Raw genomic sequence first — 12081 nt, forward strand, 5'->3', positions numbered from 1 at the left:
GTTTGACCAGAAGATCTCAGCTCAGACATGCCCATCTCTTGCCTTCCTTTCCCAATTTCTCACACCTGAGGATCCTGATTCTCTTGCACTCTGTGGAAGGCATCCCTGAAGATCTGCCATGTTCTGACTCCTTGTTCCTGATGGCAGTTTCACCAGGGGTCCAACTAACTCCTTGGGAAGTTTGCTTGCCTAAAGTTCATGGTCCTGACTTTACTTTTCACCTGTCCCATACTTCTCAGGACTGCAAACTCAACCTTTTTTTCCTTTTGTCAGTGTTAAATCATACGGCTGTATAGAACGCACTGCTTTACCACTGAAGGTACAGGATTAAGAGCTTCATAAAAAGGAAAAAGTATAACCTTCAGCAAGAGAAATCTGAGCAAGACTGAGCAACTTCATAGATCAAGTTCTCTGTGTCAACTCCCACAGCATTCTTTGCTTACTCAGATGAAAATTCCTGTTCCTGGGGAACTGACAAGCCCTTCTCCCCAACATTCCCATGGCACACTTCCCCTGTACGCATGCTTTCCTCCTTCTGTTCAACTGCCATTCTGCTATGTCTGCTTCAGTAGCGCTGTGAACATGACTTGTGAAGGGCAGCTTTCACCCTCACATTGTTTCAAACATGCTTGAGTATAACAGTAAGGCACATATTAGCCACAGTAGCAACAGACAGCAATAAATGCAAAACCTCTCCCTCTATTTTCTTATTCTACTTCCAGACCGTGCTGCAGAAGGCAGATTGTTAGCAAAGCAAGCTCATTGCTGTAGGCTTACTGCACCACTGTGAACTAACCTTTACTGAAGACAAGAGACACAGTTAGTAGATGCCTGAAAAGAATTCCAGAGCAACCTGTGAAAGGCTGATGGTAAAAAAAAAATAGTTTATTTATTTACAGACTCTCAGTGGCACACCAGAACACCCACCAAACACAGATATACATAGATAGCATGGCAGGCTAGACCAGGACAGGCATTTGTTTAGTAAAATTAACGGCACTTACTGGACCTCCTTTCTGGTTCACTCTGGCTGGTCTTGCAAGATGGAAATAAAACCACAATACTGTCCTTCATAAGCCTCAAGGACAGAACAAGATATTAAAAATGGTACTTAAAAAGCCTGAAATAGATTCACTGCAAAAGGCTTGGGGCAAGAAAGATAAGAAATATTAGATAAGAAATCTAATCAGATAGTCCAGAAAAGTCACAAAGAACATTCAGTCCAGGAAATCTACCAAAAAAAAGAATATTCCTTCATTTCCCAAAAAGGACTTTTCGCCAGTGTCCATTTTGCAATTTCTGTGATGCTTCAATACATGCTTTATTAGTCTCCTATCAAGTACCTCAACATTCACTATCATTTTCCTAGATTTAGCATCCCAGAAAGCATCTTGATCTTACAATAGGAAGAAGTATTATTCATTACATAAATAAACAAAGAAGGCAGGGATTTATGTTATGACTTGAGATCATTCTTTGTCCAACAGCAATAAACACACATGTCAACTGGAACATGGTGAAGGAAAAGGTAATTAACACATGACATGCTAACACAGAAAACTCAGAAAAGTTTACAGAAGTTCTTTCTGCTACTCTTGCTGCTTTGTCAGGATTGGCTCTCATTTCAACCATCCTAGGTGTTGAAAAGTGTCTGCCTTGCTGAGTAGGTTCTGGGTTAAACATTACCTCCTTTCTCCCTAGCTTGCAAAGACACCTTCTTCATCAGATTACTTGCATCCACCACAGCTCATGAGACCAGTCTGGAGTCAAAATTGAGCTGGTGGCCAGATCTCTACTTAGACCTCCAAAGTAAACAAACATGCATGACAAAAATCCAGAGAATGTCTTCTGCAGAACTGCATGGTGATACAAGTTTAGCTGTTTTATTCTTTCTGAACCATTAACAGACACTCACAACACTTAGTTTACTATCCCCTATCCATTTGTTACTGCAACACTGTAGAATGTCAGAGAACATTATTCCCTCTTCTCAGATTTAGGAACCTCTGTATTGTCTTCACATATTCTGCTTTTAACAGGAACATGCCCATACTATATACACTCACTCCTCAAGATATTCATAGCCCTTATACCTTCTCACCCACATGAGTTGACCATTTTCCTCTAGGGAGATGTAAGAAATTAGTAGGTGAAAATCTCTTCAATCAGTAAGGATTTTGCTCAGCTGTATTTAAGCCCAGGGACAAGTCTGAGTTTAGGGTAAAGCATTGTAGCATTATTACTGGAAGGTTATTACAGGCACAGAACTGAGGGACTGTCTGCATATATTTGCCATACTGATGCAGGAGACTTTCTGCCTTGGAAAGTGACTTATCACTCCACTAACAGTTTAGTGACACTACTGTTGTTGACAACTGCCAACATCAAATATATTTGGGCAATCTTTACTTCTGTAGAAAAGGAGATGTTATGCAAAGCCAATCTAAATGCTTCCACATTGGAACACAAAAACAAGTTCAAAAAAATACTGATACCTATTAAACTCACTCAAATCTACAAATACACCATAAATATTACTGTCCACTGTTCTGTTTTCCCAGTCTAAGTTTAAGTAGTTTTTTAGAAGTCTGCATTACACGTCTTTCAAGACACTTGACACCTTAGGTTCAGCAAAAGATGTTAACTTTTTAACTTGTCCACGATAAGCAAGCACAGAAAAGTAAAACAGAATTGAAGTATAGAAGAAAACATTTTTAGATGTTGAAGTACTTTACAAGGGAAGAGCCAGTAATTTTGTCACATTTTTTAAAATCAGTATTATCCTTGTAAACTCATATCCAGTTTAAAATGTGAGGAGAAAAAAAAAAACTACTCAGCATTTAATATTCTTCACTTATTTCAATTTGAGTTATTTTCAATATCAATCAGATAAAAAGTACCATCATGCCTAGAAAGATGATGTCCTTTAGACAGAAGCATCATGCTGTCTTTCAAAATTCAGTTAAACAATTAATTGTAAAGAACATACAAGGAGCTTACCTTTTACACCACCAAATGGTCCATAAGTCATATTACAAGCAGTTCTCTGAAGATTGTGCTCATACATCAGTTTAATCTGATACTGGTTCCCATGTTCCACATTCCCCTGAGTTCCTACAAAAAAAAAAAAAGTGTAAATACTTGTTAATTTGAACCACACACTGTGGAAGAAGCAGAGGAGTATCAGTGTAAACAATCTGAAGAAAATGTAACCTAATTTCCAGTGACTTTTGAGATATGTAGGCTCACACTGCTGTTTTCTGAGGGGGGGAAAAAAAATCACCAAGCTACAAAATTCCTAAATGCCAGAACCAGAAATAAGGTCTCATTATACTAAACATGGTATAAAGACCTCACAAAAGGCTGAGATGTTATTACTCAAATGTATTTTTCATGTTGGGCATACCTCTAAGATCAGGAAAAAAAAAGCTTTGATTCCCCCCACTCAAAGGGGAATTCTTATGATTCTCTAGCTATTTGATAAATATACTACATCCAACAGCCAGCTTCAGCTGCAATAGTCTTTATCTCAAATTAAGCTGTAGCTGCTCATTAGCTACATTTGACATAGCTGTGTTTAGGGTACACTCATCACTTGCCTTTACTTTGCCTGAAATTGAATGGAGTGATCAGCAATGCAAAGATGAAAGACAAACATGCAGTAATAAAAATAATGTTGTGATAAACATCACATTCTCTGAAAAGGTCTCTATGAATTTTAGTTTCCTGACTCCTTCAAGGAACTAGCAGAAAATAAGTCTTTCTAAAGAAACTGAAGCTCCTCTTTTGAGAGTGAAGTTTTTCCTGAACCCCATGAAGAAAGTAAAGTTCATTACATAAAGTAATACTTAAAGACTAATATTAGCAAACAAAAAAAAGTTAACCAAAACCTTTGATAACAATCACATCAGCTGGGAAAAGGTGTTTTGAGCTAAATCCTACCACAGTTTTAATTATACAAAGATTATTCCAACAACTTCAACAACATTCTATAAAAGATTTGTAGCTTACAATAACCTTTTAGGGAATTTCTCCAATCAAAGAGTTTTAAGTACCCCTAAAGCAGATCCACTTGAGGGAAAAGACTGAATTAGACATGAGGGGGAAAGCCTACTCAAGTTACTCAAAGCCTACTCAAGTAACTAGATAATCAGCAACACTTAAAGATAAACAACTTAGAAAGTAGTCAGTCTGTGTATATTGACTGTAATGCAATATCAAGGCCATATTTTAGTCAGCCCTGAAGGATGCTTTCATTTGTCAAAAGAAGCAGCATAGCCATTTTTATTATGAATAACAGCTACGCTAACATCTATAAAGCAAGTAAAGATTCCACTTTATGAAAGTGGAATTTGCCTTAAAAGCATAAAGAAGTAATGATAGTTCATTCTCAAAGGAGCTTGTTTGAGAGTACTCACTCAGATGACAGAAATTGCCATTAAAGCATGAATGCTTACAGATTAGTATGAAAAGTCTATTAAAAGATAACAAAATTTTACTTTTATTATTACTTAACTGCTTAAGCCATGTAGACCAAACAGCAAATTATAACTACTAAAGACTTCTAGACTTACTATCATGTGCTCTTAATGCAAATTTTAAAATATTGTTTTAATAAAAATTGAATTGGTAGGCTACAATCCTAAGGCATAAACACTATTACAGCAGAGAGAAAGCACAAAAACTGCAGTACATCTCTAAGAATCCCTCCTCAGAAAAGACCACTTTCACAGGTGTCTCCAGATAGGCAAAGAGAGCACATTTTTGTCACCTAACTACAAGGCTGTAAATGGGAAACAAGCTGCTCCTACAAGAAAACCATGCTATTGTAATGAAAGGAATCACAGAGTGTGTCCATGCATAGAGAAAATGAACAACACCATGCTGTGTATTGAATTTTGAAGATAGGTGTACCATTAATAAATCTCTCAAGTCTGTGCTTTGCTCTGAGCACATAGAAAAAAAAAATCAAAAAGCACAGAATATGTATTTCATAACTAGGTTCTTCACATACAGAGAGAACACATCACATAGAATTTCCAGCCAAAAGGAGTAGAAGAAAGAGGATTTAAGACAAAACACAATGGTTTCAACTTCTTACCAGTATTAACGTCCTATCTTCTCATGGGCTACCTTACCAACATTCTGGCTTTGTAAAAAATTATCTGGACTTGTGAGTTCAGGAAGAATAGTAATTGTTCATTTTTAAAGAGCTAAGTAGGTTGGCATTATACACCCATTTGTTCATTAGCATGTTGAACAAAAACAGCAATTCATAAAACTACAATGAGAACTAGTTGTTCACAATCACTGCTAACCACAGACCATCATACACATCACAGCATCTCAGGCAGGGAGCAGATCAGCAAACCTCTGCTAAACCTAATTACTAATGTCTCCTCTTCATATGTGAGCTTGAGTTAAAAAACATGACTGCAACTCTTCACCAATGCTGAGCAAACACTGTATACACCAAGTTTAACATTCACCTAATCCAGACTTTAGAATACACTTAAAATCACTGGAAAGCCTTGATCTGTAAACTAACCTGAAACAGCATACACACAGAGTTTTTGGCAATGCAACACAGCCAGATGAAGTCCTTCAGTACCACTGTAAAAAAGGGTATAAAGAACACATTTTTAGATAAATTCAAATAGAATTCATAAATGATAAAATTCAAGTAATATGTTGAAATTGCTCTCATGCAAAGGTTTGGGTGTTAGATACTAGCATAAAAACTCAGAAGTACTGATCTTCCTAAATTCATGCTAAAGTATTTGGAGTTAATTTCAAAATCAAAATGAATCCTTTAAGAACATATTTTGAGATTCAAACACAAAGAGCAACCCAACTATTTTCCCAGTTTAGATTGAAAGTCATTTGAAATAAGGTGCTGATAATCCTTCATGGAGGGAGAATATGAAGATCATCCCTCCAAACAAGTATTATTCAGCAATATCACACTACTTTTTTTAATTCACTTTCGTACTAACTGCATGGACCCTTCGAACCCTCACATTCTTCTTCCTCCAAATACAAATAGTATTTCTAGCAAAGTATTTGCGTTGTAAATACAAAGTTAGTTGATCAACAACAAATTAGTTGATTTCACAGAGTAAGACATCATTCCTGCAAAGGGTCACTCCAGAAGTACTTGACCATTTGGTCTCAGAGCATGAATCTTTCCCATGGTTAGTACAGGTCTTACTTTCATTTTTTAAATCATGCTACAGTATTAGAAGTTCAAAATTAAAATTAAACCTTCAAGAACTAATTACTAAAACAAAGTTTTCCTAAGTAGATTCTCTTACAACCAATTAACTACAAGGTGCTTTCCTTAGAGTCACAGTACCTCTCCTCTACCTGGACACTTGTTTCCAATAAATTCATTGTAATTAAGGATCTTCTATTCTCTATCAAACAGGAAACAATTGGCCAGTGTTACATCCTAGACCATAACAAGTTAGTCAAGTATTCTTAATGCCTTAAAAGATAACCTTCAATATTAAGTTTTTCCTGTTCTACATACTTCCACAAAATTGTATAACTATCCAGAAGATTATCCTCTATATATACACCTTAAGTAAAAATTCTCTCAAATGAAAATGATTCAAAAAATACATCAAATGCATATTATAGGATTCATAGATGCAATTAACAGTTGTGGCAGAGGAGGTACAACTAACACCAAAGAAAGCTTCAAACATCAGCACCTTGGTGTCTAAAAGCCTCTCACACCTTTTCTACGTAGCCTCCCATGGGCAGCTCTGGCTTTTTCTCTCCTTCGTCTCTCTTCCATCTGCAGTTCCAGCTAGCTCCTTCCTGTCCCTAGCATGGCCACCTAACCTTGCCTGTCCCTCACACAACCTCCTGTCCCTCTCTCCTCACAGCACAGCCAGAAGACTCCAACTAATCCTCTACCAGCTAACTCACTCTTTTATCACACCCACAGCCATGAGGGCAAGGCTGTTCCTACTCTTTGGTAATTAACACGGCTGCAATATATCAGGGGCAAGATTGCCTTCAGCACTATGTCTGTCTGTCTTCCCACATAACTGTCCATCTAGAAACTGAAAACTCACCCTCCAAAAAAAGAAAGAAAATCACATCTAAGACTTAAATAAACAGCACTATAACATGCCATTTACTTACGAAACAAATTTTCCCACTTCCACCTGCAATATTGGTTCTCGCAACTGCACTTCCAAGAGCAAGTCTTCAGGTTGTACTTCATCTCCAGGTTTCACAGGATGTGGATTAAAGATTCTGAGATATCCTTTATAACTGCCCACAATAACTTTATCTAAAAGACAAACAAACACACAAGCAAAAACAACACATAGGCTACTACACAATACAATAGCACACATGGAATTCAATCTGCTGCAGAGTGCTTCAAATAACACCCTAAAAAGATAGAATATTGACATGATTCAATTAATGTTCATTATGTCTTCTAGTTTAACTTCAGTGATGCCATTTTTTGCAGGTCTGTGAATATTTGTCAACACCAGTGATGGCAGGGATAGGTTTAAGTGTTTATGGGTAAGAATGGGGAAAAGGCCAATGAGGCAGATGTCATGGTGGAAGTCTGTGAAAGACCACCCAACAAGGACAAAGAGGCAATGAAATAGTCTACAAGCAGCTTAAAGAAGTCTCACAATCACCCTCGAGAGAGCCCTTGCTCTTGTGGAGGACTTCAACTTACCAGATGTCTGCTGAAAATATAACATAGCAGAGAAGAACAGTCTAGGAGATTCCTAGAGTGTATGAAAGAAAACTGCCTTACACAACTGGTAAAAGAATCAACTAGGGAAGGTGTCCCACTGGATTTGCTGTTTGTGAACAAAGAAGGATTTGTAGGTGATGCAGTGGTTGGAGGCTGCAGCAGGCACAGCAATCACAAAGTTTTATTTTTGATTCTTAGAGAAGGAAAGAGAGGAAACAGCAAAAGGGCTGTCATGGACTTCCTGAGGGCAGACTTTCACCCTTTTAGAAGACTGGTTGACAGAGTCTCTTGGAAGGAAGTCCTGAAGGGCATAGGGGCCCACAAAGGCTGAACATTTGTAACAAAAGAAGCCTTAAAAGGTACAGGGCTAGGCCATTCCTGTGTGTCAAAACACAAGTTTGCAGTAAAGAACACCATCCTGGCTGCACAGCGCACTCAGGAAAAAGAGGAGATATGACCTTTGGAAGAAGGGGCAGCTGAATCAGGGGGGCTGAATCAGCTGAATTGTAAGGTTATGCAGGAAGAAAATTAAAAGGGCCAAAACCCAACTAGAACTTACTCTAGCTACTGCCATAAAAGACAATAAAAATGTTTCTATCAATACATCAGCAACTAAAGGATAGCCAAGGAGAATCTCCATTTTTTATTGGATAGGGGGGAAACCAAGTGACAAAGGATGAGGAAAAGGCTGAGATACTTAGAGCTGCCTTCACCTAAGTCTTCAGTAGAGTAACAGCTGTTCTCTGGGTATCCAGCCCCTGAGCTGGAAGACAGGATCAGGGAGCAGAATGAGGGCCCCATAATGCAAGGGGAAATGGTCAGCATTCTGCTACATCACTTAGACACAAACACAAGTCTATGGGGCCAGATGGGATCCACCCAAGAACACTGAGTGTGGAAGTGCTCACCAAGCCACTCTCCATCATTTGTCATCAGTTCTGGCTGACCAGGGAGCTCCCAGTTGACTGGAAGTTAGCAAAATTGACGCCCATTTACAAGAAGGGTCAGAAGGAGGATCCAGGGAACTACAGGCCAGTCAGCCTGACCTCAGTACCATGGAAAGTCAAGGAGCATATCATCTTTAGCACCATCGTGCAGCTTGTATGGGACAACCAGGGGATCAGACCCAGCCAGAAAGGGTTTATTAAGTGCAGGTTCTGTTTGACCAACCTGATCTCCTATGACAAGGTGAGCAGCTTAAAGGAAAAGGGACAGAACGTGGATGTTGTTTACCTCGACTTTAATATATCTTTTACAGCATTTCCCACAGCATTCTCCTGGCGAAACTGGACAGTCACAGCTTAGACATGTGCATTACTTGCTGGGTAGAAAAGTGGCTGGGTGGCTGAGCCCAGAGAGTGGTGGTGAATTGAGTCAAATCCAGCTGGTGACCAGTCAAAGTGACATTCCCCAGGGCTCAGCAATGAGGCCAGTCCCATTCAATATCTTTATCAACAACCTGGATGTGAGGATCAAGTGCACCCTCAGTAAGTTTGAAGATGACACCAAGTTGGGTGGGAGGGTTGATCTGCTGGAGGGTAGGATGGCTCTGTAGAAGAATCTGGACAGGCTGGAACAATGGGTTGAAGCCAATCGTATGAGGTCCAACAAGGCCAAGTGATGGGTGATTCACTTCAACCATAACAACCCCATGCAAGAGAACAGGCTTGGGGAAGAGTGGCTGGAAAGCTCCCAGCAGAAAAGTACCTAGGGTGAAGGTTGACAGCAGCTGCAACATGAGCCAGCATGTGCCCAAGTGGCCAAGAAGGCCACTTGCATCCTGGCTTGTATCAGAAACTGCGTAGCCAGAGAAGTATTGCCCCTCATCACTGGTGAGGTTTCACCTCAGATACTGTACTCAGTTTTGGGCCCCGCACTACAAGAAAGTCATGGAGGTGGTGGAGCTCTCTGGAGCATGACCAGAGAACAGCAACAAAGCCAGTGAAGGGCTGAGAGGTGCACCACGGGCTGTAAAACCTAGATGGGATATCAGGAAAAATTTCACCAAAAAGGTTGTGAAGCATTGGAAGAGACTGCCAAGGGAAGTGGCTGAATCACCACCCTTGGTGGTATTTACAAGAGGTGTAGACATGGTGCTCAAGGGCATGGTTTACTAGCAAACACAGGTTAGCTGTTGGATTCAACGATCTTAAAGGTCTTTTCCAACCTAAATGACTCTAATGAATTTCTACTGGCAAAGATTGTATACCAAATCAGTAACAACTCAACTTTATTTAAATTGTCCTGAAAAGGGAGAATCTTACATTAAAATAATTTTAGAAGAGTATGGCAGCAAGGAATCAAACTCAAGCCCCTCTACTGTGCAAAAACGAAGTTCCAAGGCGAGCATGATACCATAAAGACACCAAGAATTTATTAATTTAAAAAAATACACACACAAAAACTCTCACTGACAGCAAAGATCATTTCACATTATTAATGACTACACAGAAATGCAGGTTTACTCAAGCAGAGTCACTTACTTCAAACATTACTTAATTTTCCAGATCAAAAAGATTGTTTATTTGTTTATCTAAATTCTTAAATTTTTAGCTCTCACCTTCCTTTCTTCTCCCCTTGGGTTTTTACAAGTCACAATGTGTCTGCTTCCATGACTAACTGTAAATTCTGTATTGTAAAGATATCTACCATTGAGGGAATAAGGCATGAGAGAAGTTACTAGTAAACACAAGCAAGAATTAACATATTTAGCAGCGTACAAATATGGAAAGACAGAGAGCACTGAATTTGTCTTCTAAAGCCTAGACGAACACATTAAAGATAGCACACCTAAAACTAACTAGACAACTAGCCTGGCTAACAAGCTTTCAGCATGCATTGGTCAAAGCAAACCTACAGCTATGTGGCTTAAAAGCCAGCAATTTTAAGCCTGAATTTACCTTGTCCACTGCCACTATTATCAACATTAGCAACACACAGACAGCCTTGGTCAAATTCTTCCTTTTCTCCAAGTATGGTAGACCACCAGTCTCTAGCTTTAAACAAGGACATTCTTCTTTACTGAAAATGAAACAAACCATTGTTAAAGTTTATACTAATACATGCAAATGTTTATTCAAAAGCTTTTTGTTTGTTAGGTTTACTTAAGTATATTATACCTCTCAGTTTCACACTGCGCTACTGTGAGCTAAATACATGTTAAGAAAGTCTGGACTTTCTGGTTACACAGTTCAGAAAACAACTTCAGGAATCTTATAGTCATTTGTTAAATTAGTTGTGATAGACACTGATAGTTATATGAAAAAAGGCAACACAATAACAGGCTTGTAAAAACTGTTAAATGCTAAATGCCTTCTTTTCCAAACACTAAGTAATAAAAAAGTTTTCAGAGTCACAGAACTGAGGTCTCTTCTCTTACCAAGAAGAGAAAAAAAAAAAAAAAAAAAAAAGAAAAAAATTCTGATGCAAGTCTTCTGCAAGAGAAATTATTTTTAGACAAGTAAAAGGAGACATAAACGGACGACATCAAAACTTCCACTGCATAATCGCCTTGAAGATGCTCCAGTGACACGACTAAATAACTCGGTCGTACAGGGCACAAATCAGCTTTTCTGCTCCCTACCTGATGTTATTTTAAGAAGGGGGGAGGGAAGGAGCGAGGAGACTAATCCCTTTGCGGGCAGCTTGACAGTAACATTATCCTAGCTCAAAACTCACAGCTCGGAGCCTGTGGACCCGGACACACTCGACCCCACAGCCCACACAGGGGCCGAGGGGCTGCCGCGCACCAGCAGCTCCGGGGAAAAGAAGGGCAAAAGATGAGATTCGGAACAAACGCAGCCTGCAAGCCCGCCCGCGCCTTTCCTCCTTCAAGGAAACCAAGTCCGGCAAACAAAACCACTTATTTTCCACCTTTTTCCCGTCGCTATGTCCGTTAGGCAACCTGCTGCCGCCGGGTGCGGGCTGGCACAGCACAGCCCTCCACACACACTCCCTCACTCCCTCCTGCCCTCCCTCACAGAGCCCCTGAGCACGCTCGGCACCTACACCGAGCCTGGGACACGGACGGACACGGACACGGACACACACACTCATCCCCGTGGAGCGGGAGAAGGAGCCCGGCGATGGCTTACTTGGGCGGGAGGCGGTAGCTCCCTGGCACGGCGTAGTCCGAGCCGCCCGGGGGCGGCAGCCCCGCTTCCTCACAGGGGCTCGTGGCTCGCAGCCCGAGGCGAGACACAAAGCAGCAGGGCTACAGGGCTACAAGCGCATTGCCACCGCCGCCGCCATCTCCAGCACCCACCGCTCCTCACCGCCAGCACCGACTCACAGCCCCACGCCCCGCCCCGGGGAGAGCTTGGGAAATGTAGTTTGGGAAGCGGCGCCAT

The 12081-nt window shown here is 40.3% G+C and overlaps 1 protein-coding gene across 9 annotated transcripts in view; it reads right to left on the reverse strand.

Annotated features, from left to right (window-relative positions):
• BBS9 (Bardet-Biedl syndrome 9) overlaps nucleotides 1–12005 on the reverse strand; it is a 286026-nt gene extending 274021 nt beyond the window's left edge. For 7 of the 9 annotated variants that reach the window (XM_040068434.2, XM_040068416.2, XM_040068389.2 and 4 more), the window contains exons 1-5: nucleotides 11827–12005; nucleotides 10633–10753; nucleotides 7156–7306; nucleotides 5549–5613; nucleotides 3001–3114 (exon numbers count right to left, since the gene is read on the reverse strand). In XM_040068434.2, the coding sequence (XP_039924368.1) occupies nucleotides 3001–3114; nucleotides 5549–5613; nucleotides 7156–7306; nucleotides 10633–10744 (442 nt within the window). In that variant the 5' untranslated portion in view covers nucleotides 10745–10753; nucleotides 11827–12005. Of the gene's footprint in view, nucleotides 1–3000; nucleotides 3115–5548; nucleotides 5614–6716; nucleotides 6900–7155; nucleotides 7307–10632; nucleotides 10754–11826 lie in introns of those variants that run through there. The other 2 variants (XM_040068464.2, XM_040068474.1) reach the window with 2 other exon arrangements.
• Between the last annotated feature and the right edge of the window lie 76 nt (nucleotides 12006–12081).

This window comes from Hirundo rustica, chromosome 1 (genome assembly GCF_015227805.2).
Source record: "Hirundo rustica isolate bHirRus1 chromosome 1, bHirRus1.pri.v3, whole genome shotgun sequence".
NCBI lineage: Eukaryota > Metazoa > Chordata > Aves > Passeriformes > Hirundinidae > Hirundo > Hirundo rustica.